Source organism: Scomber japonicus, chromosome 7 (genome assembly GCF_027409825.1).
Source record: "Scomber japonicus isolate fScoJap1 chromosome 7, fScoJap1.pri, whole genome shotgun sequence".
NCBI classification, from domain to species: Eukaryota; Metazoa; Chordata; class Actinopteri; order Scombriformes; family Scombridae; genus Scomber; species Scomber japonicus.
In genome coordinates, this window is record NC_070584.1 from 30,127,420 (window position 1) to 30,147,130 (window position 19,711).

General features: G+C 40.0%; 1 protein-coding gene across 1 annotated transcript in view; it reads right to left on the reverse strand.

Annotated features, from left to right (window-relative positions):
• The window catches only part of LOC128361500 (PH domain leucine-rich repeat-containing protein phosphatase 1-like), a 35,701-nt gene extending 16,823 nt beyond the window's left edge, over window positions 1–18,878 (reverse strand). The window contains exons 1-4 of the mRNA XM_053321988.1: window positions 17,057–18,878; window positions 6,135–6,331; window positions 2,226–2,351; window positions 1,462–1,610 (exon numbers count right to left, since the gene is read on the reverse strand). Coding sequence (XP_053177963.1) covers window positions 1,462–1,610; window positions 2,226–2,351; window positions 6,135–6,331; window positions 17,057–18,590 — 2,006 coding nt within the window. The 5' untranslated portion in view covers window positions 18,591–18,878. The remainder of the gene's footprint in view (window positions 1–1,461; window positions 1,611–2,225; window positions 2,352–6,134; window positions 6,332–17,056) is intronic.
• Window positions 18,879–19,711: the final 833 nt, after the last annotated feature.

Below are 19,711 nucleotides of genomic sequence, written 5' to 3' on the forward strand. Positions count from 1 at the left end.
AGCGTCTGGAAGTTTTTTAAAGTTAAACAAGCCGTTCAAAAGTCCAGTAGCTCTCTTACTTTCCATCACCGCGGTAGGTTTACTGCAGGAGGCCACTTCAAAGCATAGCGCTACAGCTAGAGGAGCCGTCTACGGGTGAGTAGAAGGGACAAAAAGGCTTGCAAAATTAAAATGCGATTAAAAAAAAATATTAGTTATGGATTGCATTAATCTAATCGCTGACAGCCCTAGTGATTATACATTAATTAAAAACATACTTAAGGTTCATGTATTAAATTTCTGCTAAGTCCTCTCCTGTAGATGCAACTAAATTCTACACACTGCACCCTTAAGTGTTGCAATAAAGTAATAATCTGTATACAAGTCATGTGTCGATTAATTAATTTTTCTACCAATGAAAGAAGAAAGAAGCCAGATGCTTTAGTTCAATTGTTCTCAAACTCTCAGGAACAGCAGAGCGAACGAATGAAGGTAAAAAAAAAAAGAAAAAAGTAGCATGATCAAAAATTGGATTAATCTGATTCAGAACAGTGATCAAAATTCATTTTATAATTTTTTTAAATATCTTGTAGATATTTTTAGATGTTACAGGGCACTTTTTAGTGTTTTTTTGTTAAGTGTGGCTTTCTTTGATCGTGTAAAGGTTTTCAACTGGGGAAAAATTAAAAGAAAAAAAAACAAAGCAGGTGATGGCCGTCAAAAACTGAAATCAAGAAAATATGAAATATGAGCTTCTCTTGCTCTTTAGTTTATTGTGAAAATAGCATGAGAGCTTTTTGTGCTTGGACAAAGGTTAACTTTAATTTTTTTTAAGGTTCAAACTGAATTTCAATCACTTTTAGCCGCAGTTGAGGATGTCAGTATGTAGAAATGTAGATGTCAGCTTTAAATAGGACAGAGAGAGTTATTTTTCACTCAATTTCTACTTTCAACTCTAAGTTTGGCTCCGTTTTTAATTCCTTTTTGCTCAGTTGGAATTATCTCATCCCTGCAGCTTTATTTAGTCCAAAACCGACTGTGTCCTTGTTTGAAGGTCTGTGTCACTTTCCTTTATTTCTCCAGAGTAACGTTATTTATCCAGTTATCCAAACTGCGGCTCAACACATGACGTGAACGACTGAACTCACAAAGCAACGCAGGTCAAATGGCTGGAGGTCGAAACTCTCATCACGACTGTAACTTGCTTTTAATCATCCAAACCACACAGCCAGCCAGCCAGCCGCCCACACACACACACACACACACACACACACACACACACACACACACACACACACACACACACACACACACACGCCATGTCTAATTTCATCTTAGCTGCTTCTTCTATACACTATATGGTAGCTTCCCCAAGTCAAAAACAAACATACAGCTGTTTGTCATCCGTCTTCTCGTCCTGTTGACTTGTTTCTAAAACACAAAGGATGGCGGCCGAGCGTGTCTCAGCTGACAGAAACTTACCTGGTGAGTGCTGGAACACCTTTGTGCGGTGACATGAAGTTGCTTTTGAGATTGAGGTGGGTGAGGTCCTGGCTGTAAAACAGCTGAGCGGGCAGTTCCTCTAGGCTGCAGCAGGACAGGTCGACTGAGTTCACTCTCTGGGACGCGATCTGACACAATGAGAGGGAGAGACGGGACGACGTGATGAGAGTCAAGGAAGAAGTTAAGATGTTTTAAAATGCTGCTAAATCAAACTTATGTATACAATTAAAGCAAAGAGTGGTGCAAAATGACCATGAGTTAAGTTAAGGAGGAAGTTAAGATGTTTTAAAATGCTGCTACATTAAACTTATATATATGAAAAGACTGAGAATGTAGAAATAAAGCAAAGAGTTGTGCAAAAATGACCTCAAGTTAAGTTAAGGAGGAAGTTAAGATGTGTAAAAAGCTGCTTAATCACTCTTATATATACAAATAAAGCAAAGAGTTATGCAACAATTACCACAAGTTAAGTTAAGGAGGATGTTAATAAGTGTAAAAAGCTGCTTAATCACTCTTATATATACAAATAAAGCAAAGCAGGCACAAAAATGACCACAAGTTAAGTTAAGGAGGAAGTTAATAAGTGTAAAATGCTGCTACATCAAACTTATATATACAAATAAAGCAAAGAGTTGTGCAACAATGACCACAAGTTAAGTTAAGGAGGTATTTAAGAAGTGTAAAATGCTGCTACATCAAACTTAATAAAGCAAAGAGTGGTGTAAAAAAAAGCCCATGAGTACCTTGGAGGCGGTGCGGTGCCAGCGGAGGTGCTCTGTGTAGGAGTCGTAGCTGATGTAATACGTCTGGCTTTGGGGACCGGCTGAGCTCAGAGCCAGACAGTGGCTGTGTCTCTTCACCTCTTCCACCTGTAGCAGAGAACAGTTTAGTTTGACTTGCATCTTTTTTCTTTAAACAAATCATCTGTCTAGACGACTTTTTATGTACACACACACACACACACACACACTGCAGGTTTTACAAAAGCGCGCTGAAAATTAATGAATGTTTTATTAGCTTCATTGGGTAATCTGAGACTTTTTTTTGGAACCGGTTCATACTGCAGGAAGCTGACTTCACATTTCTGCTAAAGCTCACTGTTAATGTTTTGAACTCCTCATATGGTTACCTTTGACCCTAATGTCAAAAACAACTACTCAAATTTAGATTGTGAGGTTATTTTGTTTTTTAATGGACAGATATGAAGTTGTAGCCAGAAAAAAAGAAGACTGTAACAGCTTCAGCCTCACTCCTCCATCAGTTTCCGCACACCAGGCAGCTATAACTCTGATTAAAAGGTTTTATTTTAACATTATACTGGAAATACATCATAACCAAAGCAAGTAGGCGACATGAACCAAGTCTATAAAGCAGTTATTCATATGTTTCACAAGTCACAAGTGTTAAAAATGATATAATAGAAGCTAAAATTATTGCTTATCCTGTTAAGACAGATGTTTTCTAAAATATATATATATGAAAGTTTGACTGATAAAGGATATTTAAAGCTGATACCATTATTTCAGATTTTAAAAATCAGTTAATAATAATTTTCTCTTTCTTTTTTATTATGATTGTAACCAAGAAATGTGCCAGACAGGGATTTTTAACAGCTGTTATATTTGGCATTTCTGTACTTCCATTTCATGTCATCTATTATCAGCTGCTACATAGATACTGTTATATCTGCAATGAGATCAGTCAGTCTGGGTGATTTATCAGTCTGGCTTTAGTATATTATATAAACACTGTATACTGTATACTGTATCTGAAGGTGTGTCTGTTTGGTTAATGTGCATCGGTAGTCAAGCTAGATTAAATAAAAAATATATATATATACTTCTCAGCACATTTACATTAAAAAGGTCAACGCTCCTGCAGCACTTGAAGTATAGAAGCATCAGAGTCATCATTAAAACACATTATAAATAGTGTTTAAATGGGTTAGGGTTAACCCTCCTGTTGTCCTTGAGTCAAGGATGGTAGTTAGGAAGGGAAGAAGAAGGAAGGAAAGGAGGAAGGAAAGGAGGGAGGGGAGGAAGAAGGGAGGAGGGAAGGAAGGTAGGAGGGAAGTAGGGAGGGAGGGAGAGATGGAGGAAAGAAGGAAGGAGGGAGGGAAGGAAGGAAGGGAGGAGGGAGGGAGGGAATGAAGGAAAGAGAGAAGGAGGGAGGAAGGAAAGGAAGGAAGGAGGGATGGAAAGAAGGACAGAAGGAAGGAAGGAAAAGAAGGAAGGAGGGAAGGAAAGGAAGGAGAGAAGGACAGAAGGAAGGGAGGAAGGAAAAGAAAGAAGGAAGGAGGGAAGGAAAGAAGGACAGAAGGAAAAGAAAGAAGGAAGGAAGGAAGGACAGAATGAAAGAGGGAAGGAAGGAAGGAAGGAAGGAAGAAAGGAAGAAAGGAAAGAAGGAACAGACGGGGTCAATTTCCATGTACAGTATATTTATACATTAACTGTCTAGTACCAGTCACAGAGTTTAGACACACATTCCTGTTCACTTCAATGAGGAAGTGTGTCCAAACTGTTGTGACTGGTTCTGTATAACAACCAGACTGTGTTACTGCTCAGCATGAACATGAAGGACAGCATTTAGCTTTAGGAGTGTAGGATGAGCACACAGTTAAAAAAAAAAAAAAGAAGTGACCACCATCTAAATCCTAAAACCAAGACTGTTTTTCTCTGTTTAGTCTAACACTGAGAACACACTGAGGACAGAAGGAAGGAAGGAAGGAAGGGAAGGAAGGAGGGAAGGACAGAAGGAAGGGAGGAAGGAAAAGAAAGAAAGAAAGAAAGAAGGAAGGAAGGAATGAAAGGGGGGAAGGAAAGAAGGACAAAAAGAAGGAAGGAAAGGAAGGAGAGAAGGACAGAAGGAATGAGGGAAGGAAGGAAGGAAGGAGGGATGGAAAGAAGGAATGAGGGAGGGAAGGAAGGAAGGGAGGAAGGAGGGAGGAAGGGAGGGAGGGAGGGAAGGAGGGGGGGGGGAGGAAGGAAGGAAGGAAGGACAGAAGGAAGGAAGGAAGGAAAGGCAGGAAGGAAGGAAGGCAGGAAGGGAGGAAGGACAGAAGGGAGGAAGGAAAGGAAGGAAGGAAGGAAGGAAGGAAGGAAGGAAGGAAGGAAGGAAAGAATGAGCACACAGTTAAAAAAAGAAGTGACCAGCATCTAAATCCTAAACCAAGACTGTTTTTCTCTGTTTAGTCTAACACAGAGAGGATTTCTGTCTTTTTAAGGCTGTTTATTAACACTGTGACGTTATACTCTCCTGTCTTATTCTATTCTAGCTTCATTTTATGACCAATCTAACACTTTTAAATTGTATTAAAATGTATTTTTATATTGCCGTGTGATCAACCTTTTACTGTTTAGCCATAGAATCAGATGAGCTGAGTCAGTGCTTTGTTTTTGTTAATATCTCACACTGCACTGTAACTTTTTATTCCTTGTTTCATCTGTCTTATTCTATTTTAGCTTCATGTCCAATTTAACACTTTAAACCAGGGGTGTCAAACATGCGGCCCGCGGGCCAGTTACGGCTCGCCAAGGGGTGCAATGCAGCCCACTTGCCATTCAGTGCCTTTTTTCCTTCCTTCCTTCTGTCTTTCCGTCCATCTGTCTTTCCTTCCTTCTGTCTTTCCTTCCATCTGTCCTTCCTTCCTTTCTCCCTTCCTTCCATCCGTTCTTCCTTCCTTTCTTCCTTCTGTTTTTCCTTCCATCTGTCCTTCCCTCGTTCCTTCCTTCCTTTCTCCCTTCCTTCCTTCTGTCTGTCCGTCCTTCACTATCTCTCTTTCCTACCTTTCTTTCCTCCTTCCTTTTGCCTGTCTTTCCTTCCTTCCTTCCCTTCTTATTTCCTTCCTTCCCTCCATCTTTTTAATGATCCGGCCCACATGAGATCAAATTGGTCTGTATGTGGCCCTTGAATGAAAATGACATCCCTGCTTTAAACCCTATTTATATGCCTTTTTATTTTTGCCATGTGTTGCTTTTATAAGCCTGTCTTGATGGATTTTTTGTTTTATCCAAAAACATACTTATAACTTTTAGCTGAAGTCTTCATGGTTACTTTTATTTTTAATGGTGTTGTAGTTATTTTTATTATAATTCTGATTTCTCTTTATTGTGTTTCTTCTGTGTGAAGCGCTTTGGATGAACTGTGTTGTGTTTAAGTGATTTATAAATAAAATAAATTAAGTTAAGCTTGTTTAACCCTCCTGTTGTCCCTCGAGTCAAGGAAGGAAGGAAGGAAAGGAGGGAGGAAGAAGGAGGATGGAAGGAAGGAAGGAAGGAAGGATGAAGGAAGGAAAGGAGGGAGAAAGGAGGGAGGAAGGAGGGAAGGAAGGAAGGAGGAAGGAAAGGAGGGAGGAAGGAGGGAAGGAAGGAAGGGAGGAAGGAAGAAGGGAGGAAAGGAGGGAGAAAGGAAAAGAGGAAGGGAGGAAGGAAGGAATGAGGGAGGAATGAAGGAAGGAAGGAAGAAGGAAGGAAAGGAGGGAGGAAGGAGGGAAGGAAGGAAGGAAGGGAGGAAGGAAGAAGGAAGAAATGGGGATGGAGGGAAGTACAGACGGAAGGAAGGAGGGAAGGGAAGAAAGAAAGAAGGAACAGTCAAATCTGCCTTTGCCTTTAACGTAATGTAAAAGACATGACGGGGTTTCATCTTTAAAGTACCTTTCCTCCGATGAGAGGGAGGATGTGCATCTTGCCCGTGTGAGCGTGTTTCACAGACGAGACAATGAGGCAAGTCCCGCTCAGCGTGACCTGACGCTTCGACCAGCGGTTCACCGGCAGCGCCAGCTTCCCTTTCCGCACGTTGAACACTCCAGAAAGCTGCACGCGCTCCGAGCCTCCCACACTCCGAGGCTTTCCTGAAGAGAGAGGGAGAGGGAGAGAGAGAAAAGCTTGTTAGACGAGTGTAAAAGTGATAATCATGAGCAGAGTGATCGGTGTACACACACAGTGATGCTTTTCTTTTCATAATAGCTTTTTTTCTTTTGTACAATAAAACAGTTTATTTTTAGCTCCTGTGGGGTTTTGTGAATTAACTGCCCTCATACTGGATTCCTCTTTCAGAAAGCGAGAGGCGCTGTGAGCTGTGTGGTTATGTAAGTGAATTGTAGCTAATAGCCTGTGGGCTCAGAGGGAGAGGGAGAGAGAGACAGAGAGAGAGAGAGAGAGAGAGAGAGAGAGAGAGACAGAGAGAGAGAGAGAGAGAGAGAGCAAGCAGTCAGTCAGGCGTGATTTGTTGCATTAACCCTTCACTGACACAGAAAAGTATCCAGAGTCCAGTAACAGTAACACAGAGAGAGAGAGAGAGAGAGAGAGAGAGAGAGAGAGAGAGAGAGAGAGAGAGAGAGAGAGAGAGAGAGAGAGAGAGAGAGAGAGAGAGAGAGAGAGAGAGAGAGGCATTGCTCTGTGACTTTAAAACCCAACTTTAAACTGTGACTGACACTTTTATATTCTCTCTCTCTCTTAAAAAAAAAAGAAAAAAAAAGTTTTCTGCTCTGCGTGTTTCATTCTCACTGCTCTCTGATCAAGTGGAGGGGAAAAAAAGAAAAAAGGGAAAAGTAACACGCGAAGAGTCTAAGCCTGAAATCAGATTAGCTTGTTATGTAACGTCCTTTTAAACAGCAGCACCTCCATCCTCCCTGCTGCCTCCTCTTGTGACTGAAACTAAACATCACTCAACTTTCTTCCACAGTTTTGAATCCTCAACGTGTATCAAAAACTATCGGCCTCAAATCATCGGCCAGATTTAGAGATTTTTATTGATTAACTGAACAAATAGTCTCACATTTAATGAAGAATTTTCCCATTTCAGGCTGTTTTTTTTATATTCAGGGAAACATGTTGTGCAGCTGATTTTGTAGAGTTACATTTTATATTCCTTAAAGTAAAGAATTTAAAAAGTTAAGTATGAGCACTAGTATTGAAAATGAGAATATTCATCTCTACTTTACTCGAGCCAGGTGGAGTTTAAACTTATTTATGTGTTTTATGAATCAGATTTGACTCTACTGATTGACTGAAATGTCTCAACTAGAGCTGTATTAGTTGATTCATTGATTAGCTGATAGACAGAAAATTAATACAGGAGAGAGGAAAGAAGGAAGGGAGGAAGGAAGGAAGGATGGAAGGAAGGAAGGAAGGAAGGAAGGAAGGAGGAAAGGAAGGAAGGGAGGAAGGAAGAAGGAAGGAAAGTAGGGCGGAAGTGGGGAAGGAAGGAAGGAAGGAAGGAAGGAAAGAAGGAAGGGAGGAAGGAAGGAAAGGACAGAGGAAAGAAGGAAGGAAGGAAGGAAGGAAGGAAGGAGGGAAAGGAAGGAAGGAATCTATTAACAAATATTGTTGAATAACTTGTTCCATTTGCTGAAATATGAGTATTTTCTTGTTCTTGCTCTTCTTTGATAATAAACTAAATTACTTATGGACTATTTAGGAAAGTAACCACGACCTCTGGGCAGATGTGATGGACATTTTTCTAATTTGCTCACATATTAAAGACAACAGAAATAATCAAAACTATAATGGATGGATGGATTCATCGATAGTGAAAGACAAAACCATCTTTTTCTGCAGCCTTAATCTCAAAAAGCTACTGAATAGATTGTTATTAAACTTGGTAGAGAGACATTCATGTTCTCAGGATGAACTGTAATAACTTTGATGATTATCTCATAACTTCCCATCAAACTCTATCAAATCAAATTTATAATAAAAACATTCCCATGAGCCTTTAGCTGTACTCTCAACCCGTACACTTGCTTGTCTTGCTCTGCAGTCATTTAAAAGTGACTCTGATAGCAGCGTTTCCCCCGACGACGACGACAACACCGAGGCTCCTAAACACAAGTGATTATTGATTTCTCACTAGACTGGAAAGATATTTGGTGGAGGTGTGTGGGGGGGGGGGGGGTTATGGCTTCTCGTTGCTCCTTGTTACAGTTATTGTGAAAACTCTGGTGTCTAGCGGGTCTAAATCTCAAGATCGATAACTTTTTTTTTTACTTGCCAACATAAAAGCACATTAATAATATTACACACTGAAAGAGGTCAAACACACATAAAGGTCCTCTCTCTCTCTATTTCCTGTCGGCCTCTCTACCCGAGAGGAAAACGTTTCCAATGGATTGGACAATTTGGAGCTGGTTCTAGACCAGAACCGTTTCTCCATTCCCATCCCTAATTGTAACTAGGGTTGCAAAATACTGGAAACTTTCCATGGAAGTTAACGGAAATAAACTGGAAATCTATAAAATTCCTCAATCACATGCACATAGCACATTACTTACTGTAATGTGCATTCCTCTATCTATCACATGCACATAGCTGGGCATGGGATGATAACCGTGTTCAAGGTATACTGCCATTTGAAAAAGCCACGATAACCGAAACCGCTGTCATACCGTTCCTAAGGTATGAGCAGTTTTTTGTCTGGTCAAAGACAGGAAGTGCTGGTCAGAAATCCCTCAGGTGGTGCAGCTGCAGCGTAGAGTATCACGACCCCTCACACTGTCATTACAGATTCAGGTTAAATGAACATGAACATGTCTGTCTTTATTTTTCTTCCTTTTAGGAACATTTTAGAGCTGTAATCGCAATACTGCCATACCATGAAACTGTGATATGTTTACTTATGGTTCTCATACCGGCCCATGCCTACACATAGCACATTATTACTGCACTGTGTATTCCTCTATCTATCACAGAGATGTCAAACATGCGGCCCGTGGGCCAGATCTGGCCCGCCGAGGGGTCCGATCCGGCCCACTTTCCTTATTCCTCCCTTCCTTCCTTTCTGTCTTCTTTTTCTTCCTTCCTTCTTTCCTTCCATCCTTACTTCAAGTCTTCTCTTTCTTCCTTCTATCTGTCCTTCCTTCCTTCCTTCCTCCTTTCCTTCCATCTGTCCTTCCTTCTTTCCTTCTTTCAAGTCTTCTTTTTCTTCCTTCCTTCCTTACTTCTGTCCTCCCCTATTTCCTTCCTTCCTTCTTGTCTTATTTTCCTTCCTTCCTTCCTTCTATCTGTCCTTCCTCCCTTTCAAGTCTTCTTTTTCTTTCTTCCTTCCTTCCTTCCTTCTTTCTATCTGTCCTTCCTCCTTTCTTTCCTTCCATCTGTCCTTCCTTCCTTCCTTCTTTCAAGTCTTCTTTTCCTTCCTTCCTTTTAATGATCCGGCCCACGTGAGATTAAATTAGGCAGTATGTGGCCCACTGTGTATTCCTCTATCTATCACATGCACAGATCATCATCATCTGCAACCCTGGACTATTGAAGCCACACATGTGAACCCAATTCTTTTAATGAAAGAATTGATTAAAGTTCTAATCACAAATAAAATCAGTCAAAATGCCGTTTTTTTTTTTTTTTTTTGTTTTTGCATGCATGTCTGCTTATGATAAAATGAAATGTTATAATTTATATTTATGTTTGTATACAGTTGATACAGTTTGTGTATAAATAACCCCAAATTTCCAGTCAATTACCGTTAATTACCATTGAAAGTTTCCAACTTGGAACAATTCCCAAATTCCACCAGCTTAGCTTCCCATGGAAAGTTTCTGGAAATGTATCGAGCATTTTCCACCCTTTTCCAAACCTAATTATAACCTAGTTTCACCAACTTCACCGATCCTTTTAAGTCCTTAAAATGTCGATGGATTATGTTTTAAATTCTTCTGGATGACTCCGTTTTTTTTTATTTGAAGCCTTTAGCTGTTTAATTGTATGTAGCTGATTCCTTGAAGAGTGATCGGCCCCACATGAAAGCACCTTTTTTGTTTTTTTTTTTAGAGCTGGTTCAAACAGGATCAGTGAGTCCTCCTGAGAGCTGACGACAGGAAACAAATACTAAAAATATAATAAAGACGAGTGAAGCTGCTGCGTTTACCTGCTAGTGATTTGTTATTCCCAAAGTAAGAACTAGAATAGGACAGAAAGCTTTTAGGTTTTTTTCGGCATCTGATGATTGGAACAATTTGAAACCGAACTTCAAAACCTCGTAGCTTTGATTTAAACTGAATTTAAAGCGCTAGTATAAAAGACTGTGGAGTCCCGGCTCTCAGGTGTTTTATATGGGTAAGTTTTAATGTCGCTAATTTATGTCTGATTCTTTTACTGTAACTAACGGCTTTTTACATCTTTTAGATAGTTTTTAGATACTGTAGTGAGCTTTTTCTGTCACTTTCTGCACACTGGAGTATTTAATCATTATTTATTACATATATTAGTTTTATATTAGTTTTATTAGTATAATTATTTTTCCCCATTGGATGGTTTAAAGGTGTGTTTTAAGTTATGTGTGGCTGTCTTAAGTCTGGATGTAGCTGCTGTAAACTAAGTAATTACATCTATCTATTTATACCTCAAAAAATACTTAAATATTCCTGATCATGGCATTAAATCACCATGGCAACTTGTCACATGTAAACTTAATTATTTCATTAACCCTCCTGTCGTCCTCCCAGATCAAATTGACCCCATCACTTTTGACTGTTCCTTCTTTCCTCCCTTCCTTCCTCTTTCTTTAAGTTTTCCTTAGTTATCCCCCTCCTTCCATACTTCTTTCCTCACTTCCTTCCATCCTTCCTTGCTTCTTTCCTTCCTTTCTCCTTGCCTTCCTCCCTCCCTCCCTCCTTTCCTTCCTCCCTTCCTTCCTCACTCCCTACCTTCCTTCCTCCTTTCCTCCCTCCCTCCCTCCTTACTCCTTTCCTTCCTTCCTCCCTCCTTACTCCTTTCCTTCCTTCCTTCCTGCCTTCTCTCCTTACTTCCTTCCTCCCTCCCTCCTTACTCCTTTCCTTCCTTCTTTCCTTCCGCCTTTCCTCCCTCCCTCCCTCCTTACTCTTTTCCTTCCTTCCTTCCTTCCTTCCTTCTCTCCTTACTTCTTTCCTCCCTCCCTTCCTTCCTTGACCTGAGGACAACAGGAGGGTTAAGAATGAATGAAAATCAGCAACATGTGTCTGGATGGTCAAAAACAAATATTTTACCATTTAGACATCAGAAGTTTTACATTTTTGGGAAGGTTTCTCTCCAAAAAGGAATAATCTAAAAAATAAAGCTGACTTTGCTTCTTTTTACAGAAGCCGTAAAAGGTTGGAGCAGAGTTTTTACTGTAACTGTGCTGCTGCTGCTGCTGCTGATCCTTGATCTCAACGGGACTAACCTGGTTAAATAAAGCCTAAATAAAAAATAACATATAAAAACGTTCATATAATATTTATACGGCTTCCTCCGTCTCAGCTGTCTGAATGTATAAATCTAACTGGAGTGATCAAATGTGACGTAAAGCTGATTTTATTTAACTCATGACTGACTCGCTTTCCATTTGAAGCTAAACAATAATGAGGAATGTGTATTGTGTGTGTAGGTCCACCCTTCCCTGGGCGGTGCAGGCCAGGAGTAGGTAGTGTAATATATACAGTCACACACACACACACACACACACACACACACACACACATATACATGCCCTTTCCTTCCGTCTATTTCTCTGAATGGGGAACATCCTGTCTCTCATCAAGTAACCAATAGCCATTTCCTTCTCGTTTCAGTGCTAAAAAAAAGAAAGGGGATTTTCATTTCAACCTCTTGACCCTCAAAAAATCTCTCAAATATCTTCATCTTCATCATCTATCATCCATTTTCTTGTCTTATGTATTTCTAAGCAACAGCAGTTTTAACCCTTTGTGTGTGGTAATCTTGAACTTCAGCCAGAAACTGAAGCAGCAGCGTCTCAGTTCTGCATTGTGATAACGTGATGGCGACACGGCTGAGAGGAAAAAGAAGAAGTTTGCTCTTTTTTTTTTTTTAGCCTGCGTTGTATTTATTTTTACAGACGGGTTGATCAAAGAGCTTCTTATTATTATTATTGTTCTACTTTGTAAAAACTAAAGCGGTGACCTCTGAGCTGAAGAGGAGTCTCTCCGATGCTGCGACTGTCTCACAGAGATCCGAAACACTGAGGAGGTGAAATCTGAGTTCCTAACCAAGGTCACTTTTCTCTTACACTCAGCAGCACTGTAAGCGAATGTGTGTGTGTGTGTGTGTGTGTGTGTGTGTGTGTGTGTGTGTGTGTGTGTGTGTGTATTTAGAGCCAGAGGGATTATGCTGAGTCAAACTGCATTGGCTCGACTCTCTGAAACACCGACATTAACAAACACAAATCATCATACTGTAAAACGCTCAGAGGAGAGGAAGAGGAGGAGGAGGAGGAGGAGGAGGAGGAGGAGAGGAGGAGGAGGAGGAGAGAGAAGAGCAAATATATGACACATATTTTCATTTTTTAAGCTCAAACTATGGCTGGGCAATAAATCGATATTATATTGATATTGCGATACTTTATAGATATCGTCTTAGATTCTGAATATTATAATATGGTGATACAGAATATGTCTTTTCCTGCTTTTAAAGGCTGCATTATTAGTATAAATGTTCTTTTCATCCATTTAGTCATTACATCTACATTACTGATGATTGACTGGGACAGATACAAGAAGTCTTTCCCGCCACATCACATCACACTATATAATAACAGCTAAACAACTCTGGTCATAACTTACAGTCACCACGCACTTTATTTTCTACACACAGTTACACACATCACACATTTTTTACCTTGCACTAAAATCAACATTGCTATATACTTTTGTACATTACATTTTATTTGATTTGCTATTTTGTTCTTTATATTCTTATACTATATGTTAAAGTTATTGTCACTGTGTGTAATGCTGTCGCTGCTGCTGCACTGTAATTTCCCAGCTTGGGATCAATAAAGTATATCTATCTATCTACCTACCTATCTATCCATCTATCCATCTACCTATCTATCTATCTATCTACCTACCTACCTACCTACCTACCTATCTATCGATCTACCTACCTATCTACCTATCTACCTACCTTTCTACCTACCTACCTACCTACCTACCTACCTACCTACCTACCTACCTATCGATCTACCTACCTACCTATCTATCGATCTACCTACCTATCTACCTACCTACCTATCTACCTATCTATCTATCTATCTATCTATCTATCTATCTACCTACCTACCTATCTACCTATCTATCTATCTATCTATCTATCTATCTACCTACCTACCTACCTACCTACCTATCTACCTACCTACCTATCGACCTATGTGGAGCTCATATCAGCAAAATTTGTGACATCTGATGTGTCAAGAGCTTAACAGAGTAACTTTAACTAAATGTAGATATATTTATAGTTTAAAACGTGCAGTAAAAATAACTTTAAAATCTCTCTCTCTCTCTCTCTCTCTCTCTCTCTCTCTCTCTCTCTCTCTCTCTCTCTCTCTCTCTCTCTCTCTCTCTCTCTCTCTCTCTCTCTCTCTCTCTCTCTCTCTCTCTCTCTCTCTCCTCTCTCTCTCTCTCTCTCTCTCTCTCAGCTGCTGTGACTCATGGATTTGAAAGTAACATAGGAAACATGATGTGTGACTAACTAACCTGTTTTATACATCATGCACTGACACATGAATCTAACTTAGCTCTAAATGTGACAGTGCTGTTGTCTTATTTTATATCCTCCTTCACTTCTCTCACTTTTAGTATGTGTATTAGTCTTTCATTTCATCCTTGTATCTGTTTACTTGTGGTGACTGAGGCTCATTGTGATCTTAACCTACTCCTACAAAAACAATTTAATTTAATGAATTCAATTTAATCTAATTACCTGGCTAGCAGTAGTCATTAGGTTATTAAGCCTAAAGGGATTTTGTAACTTGCTTGTTTTCTTTCTTTCTAGTCCACCCTCCCCCTCTTTCTCTCTCTCCTTTCTTTCCTTCTCAAACTGCTTTCCTATTTACAGAAATGCACATTAGTCTGATCACAAGCAGCTTATCAGGTTATTTATATGTGTTATAAAAGTGTTAAAAGCGAATGAGACGTCTTAAAAAGTGGTGAAAGAATGAAACTTTCAACATTTACAAACCCTGAAACAAACTGGGCAAAGTCCATCAGCTGGTGACGATCATGTGACTCAATCAAACTGTTTCCAAATCTGCTGTTTGTGCCATCAGACTGTTTAATGTGCTGAAGTAACGTCTGTGGGTTTTTTTTTTTTTTTTTTTAAAAAGGTGTTTTATCTCTTTCAATAGTTTTTAGATACTATAGGACACTTTTTCTGGCACTTTCTGCACACTGGACTAGTTTATTATTATTATTTATTACATATATATTTGTTTTCTTAGGGGTATTTTTTAGTATTTTTTAGTTTTGAAGATGTGTGTTTATGTGATGTTATATGTGGCTGAATTAAGCGTGAATGTAGCTGCTGTAAACCAAGTCATTTATCTATCTATCTATCTATCTATCTATCTATCTATCTATCTACCTACCTACCTACCTACCTACCTACCCACCCACCCACCCATCTATCTATCTACCTATCTATACTTAAATACTGACACAATTCTTCTGATCATGACATTAAATCACTATGTCAACTTGTCACATGTGAGCTTAATTATTTCATTAAAGATGAATGCAAATCAGCAACACGTGGCAATATGAGGCAAGATATCGTCTTACAATTTGGATATCGGTATATCGTGATATAGCATAGGTGTTTTTTTTTTCTGGTGTTCTACTTTTTCTATTATTTGCCCTTTTCCCACTTTGTCATTATTCTGCGGTCCCTAGGTGTAACTGACTGGCTAATTTGGTATATTGTAATATCATGATAAGGTATAAATGTCTTTTCCTGGTTTTAAAGACGGAACTACAGTAACATGATTTTAGTTTTCTGAACTTACCAGACTGTTCTAGCTGTTCTATTATTTACCTTTTACTCACTTTAGTCATTATATTTTATATATTACATATATATTTGGTTTTATCCATATCTATGTTATTTTCTTGTGGATTACTTTAGTTTGACATTTTTTGGGGGGCTCATAAACCTTTACTCAAAAATAATGATGTGAAAAGAAAGTTAACTTTGCTTCTTTTTTATATAGTGTCACAAAAAGGTAACAATGACTTAAAAAAATCAGAAAGAAGTTATGTTGAAATATAAAACTCTGATTTTGACCACATTTCATTTCACACCATTATAGCTCTTCTCCTTCTTCCTCTTCCTCTTCGTCTCCTGCATGGTAAACTGTCCCTGTCACACCAGTGGCAGCAGCAGCACTTCCCCTCTACTGTCACACCACAGCCTCTGAAGGGCCCCTGCGTCCAGCGGCATAACTCTACGTCACGCTTTGTTCCTCTGTATGTCGTGTGTTACTGTTACTGTGGGAGCTAAAAGGAGGAGGAAGAGGAGGAGGAAGAGGACGGAGGAAAAGTAGGACGTATATGGGAAGCTCTCCACATAACATTTCCAGGGATAAGAAAGAAAATGTCAAATGGTGTTACCACAAAAGAATGATGAATATTAAATATTTTATCCACCTACAGTGTATTAAAGAGTACTTATACTATAACTACTTGGCATACTCTGTCTCACGCTGACTACGTAGTCACATTCATATATATTTATATCTTTTTAAGATTATACTTCTTCATCAATGTTTCCTGATTTATTATATTTGATATTTGATTTTTTTTTATGTGTATCTTGTAAGGTGTCATTGAGTGCTTTGAAAGGAGCCTTAAAATGCATTAATATTATTATTATTATTATTATTATTATTTCCACAGTTATATTTTAAAGCATTTTGTCACTATTGAGCAGGACATATCCTAAAAACAACCATTTTTTCTAAGTAATTTGCGAAAAATGATAATGTTGCATTGCTTAAAGTGGATTATATTTATTCCACATTTATTTTCTCTTATATAATCAGATGTTTTATGATTATACACCAATTGACACTGGGTTACATCACATCATTGACCCTTATAGTGTGTTTATCTTTGTGTGTGTGTGTCTAAATGAAATGGGTTAGAGTTAGAATTAAAATATTTCAATTTTAAAGTGACTTAATAATTAAAACTTATCAAATAAGAGTGAGAAACTAAGTTAAATTATCTATTCTTCATCTCCACCCGTGATCTCCTGACTCTTCACCCCCCCTTCTCTCTCTCTGTCTTTATCAAGGGTGTTAAAATAAGGTCAAAAAAACAATATCCAGTTGTGTTAATCCCATAAGAGATCATCATGGCTCTGTTTCCATCCTCTTTACTTTATCCCTGCGTGTCAGCAAAACAGGATCATTATCAATAACAACAACACAGAAAAAAAAAACAAAAAAACAACCAGAACGAGAACAAGAAGACAAAAATGTGTGTCAGGATTTGGGGGATTTGGAGGTAACAGAGCACACCTGTTACCTCCAGATGTGTCTCCCTACAGGCTTGCACACACAGAGAGAGAGAGAGGGGAGGGGGGGGGTGGGGGGGTTTACAGGAATAACACTGGGTATTGTCCAAGCGTGACAATTGAATACACTCGTTTAACAGTTCGACTGACCAAACACAATGACGCCACTCACGGTACACTGAGAATGAGAAGGACAATGAATTGAAGCAGAGCCTAAAGTGAGCTGCTGTAGTAGCTTTCTGACAGCTGAAGTGGATAATAATGATTAATTTGATCGTAAAAACTGTTAAAAACAAGTAAATTTACCCACTTACCAAAGTAAAAGCGGATCAGGCAGCCAATTTCTGGATTCATCGCCTCCTCCTGCACCCTCCACTCATCTTCAAACCCCAGATTAGTGAGGTACTCTTTCAGTATCTGCAGGGGTCGTTCATCATCCGCCAGCCGCCTCACAGCTCCGCCGTGCAGCTGGAGGAAGAGGGCCGGGGTCGGGGTTGTGTTTACAGGCTCCGGCCATGCTCTGGGCCCCTCGGGGGGGAGGTCCGGGTCGGGCTGGACAGCTGCTTGGCTGGTCAGGGGACGAGTTTGAGAGCTGCTGGAGCATTTAGAAGGATGATTGATGAGTTTGGGGGGGTCTGTGTTATCGATAGATCCAGATTCATTGTCTAGTGTGGTTGTAACATGGTTAGAGGTGGTGCAGGGGTCTGTGGAAGTGGTGGTGGAGGTGGGGAGATCTGCAGTAGAGATGCTGGTTGAGTGTGTGGGAGATGAAGTGAGATCTACTTCGTCTGACGAGCTCTCAAATGGGTCAGGTCCCTCTGTGGCGCTGTCACAATTCGGGCTCAACACTGAGGAGTCTGTGCCGACACCCAACCCATCGCTGAGGGAGTCCCGGTGCTCTGTGCTTCTGTGTCCACCACTGAAGTCCTCACAGGTGCTGCTCTCCATATCCGAGCCCGAGTAGACACCATAACAATCTGCCACACTGAGACTCAAATCCACACCAATATCATTCAGGTACACCTCTGATGAAGAGTTACTTGCTGTTTTATCATCCAAAAACAAGCTAGAGGCAGACAGTTTAGTGTCAGGATAACACTGTTTTGTGTTGCTGCTGTACTGCAGAGCCTCATTTTCTTCTCCTTTGAGGCTTTTGACACTTCTACTATCATCAGTCTGTGCTTTACTATCCTTCCCTTGCTCATTTGAGTCATGCACAGCAGTAGTTTTACAGTTAACTCTCAACACAGCCCCAGCTTTACTCCCTTCCAGCTTGCAGGCGACCTCTCCAGCTGCAGTGTCCACCGTGCACAGCACCGGCCGCGGGTAGCTGGGCGTGAGCCAGTCGTGGACGTGAATGCATCCACGCCGCAGGTCCGATCTCACCCATGTCTTATCGGAGGCCTGGAGCTGCTTGGATTGCTTTTGCCTGAGAAAAGTCTTCCTATCTAAGCTGAGGGTGCTCAGAGGAGAGGCTGCAGGAGCAAGGGTGGCAGCTTCTGCAGCAGAGGAGGAGCTGCTAGTCGGTGGAGCTCCTAAAGATAGATTCCTCTTGTGCCTGTGTCTCCTCTTCTTACACAGCAAAGAGTTGACAACAACAGGAGGAGTGGTGGTGTTACTATTGGCTGATGTTAGAGTGTAAATGTTGGCAGCTTGGTTTTGATAGATCCCGTTTCTTATCGCAATCTGGAGAAGGGAGGTGGCCGCCAGTGCTTTCCCCCCGAATAACTTAGCCTCATCCTCACCGATTGAAGGTCTCTTCCCGGCGGTGGTAGTTAACCCGCCGAGCTGCTGCTTCACCGCCGATATACTGTCACCATTAGACTCACCCTGAGGTGTTTGGTCCATCCTGTTAGCTTCACGTTAGCTTCGTGTTAGCTTCGAGTTAGCTTCTTCGTTAGCAGGTGAATGCTAGCCGTCCACTTAGCACTTAGCATGCTAAAAAAAAGTACTGCGCAGTTTTGTCCCCTTAAAAAGAAAAAGAGTTGTTGTTGTTCCCCTGCTGCTGCTACATCATCCCGGTTGCCATGGGATTTCTCTTTTAGTCGGTTGCCATGGAATTTTAGTCTTAGTCCGTCGCCATGGAGTTTTAGTCTTAGTCGGTCGCCATGGAAGCGGAGAACTGCTACTGTACGGGTTAGATTGACGGTCAGCGGTGCGTCGTGGACAGGGCGGGGTCTCATTGGATATGAATTATGACGCGTTCACTGCTATAAAAAGCTCGGAATTTTTTTAAACGCTTAAAAACAACTGGTTGGAAAGTACCTCTCCCTGTGTTTGGGTTAGAGGACAAGAAAGCCGACGGTAAAAACTGAGTATCATAGTCTGAAATTATACAACATGTTTACGTGTCACTTATTATTGTTATTACTCTACAATAATAATATCATTAGATAGTGACGGGGCACTGCAATAATTCTGATTAGTCTTTCCTTTTAGGGTTTTTTTGTATATATTATTTATTCTTAGTTATTTATGTATTTGTGTTTATTTGTGTATATATTTGAGCTATTTGATACATGAATTTCCCCTATGCGAATGAATAAAGTATCTAGGCCTATCTATCTATCTATCTATCTATCTATCTATCTAATAGTAATAATACATTTAATTTATATATCACTTTTAACAATACACAAAGACACTTTACAGAATCAAAGACAATTACAACAATAAAACCATACAGAAAAAAAGTAATGCAGAGAAGAAGAAACAAAATAGAAAACCCCCAAACAAATAAAAGAAAACATCAGTAATAGTCATCAGTTTCAGCCCTAATATATAGAAGATTGTGTGCTATCATCTATTTTAATACTTCATAAATACAATAAAAGACATGCGTAACAATTCATGTAGATCAACACAAACACCGACCCCACAAAGCATATGAATGCACGAGAAATAGCCCATGTCTTCCAACTAGAGAAGCCGCGAATTACGAGTTTAAATGGGGAATTGAAAGCATCATG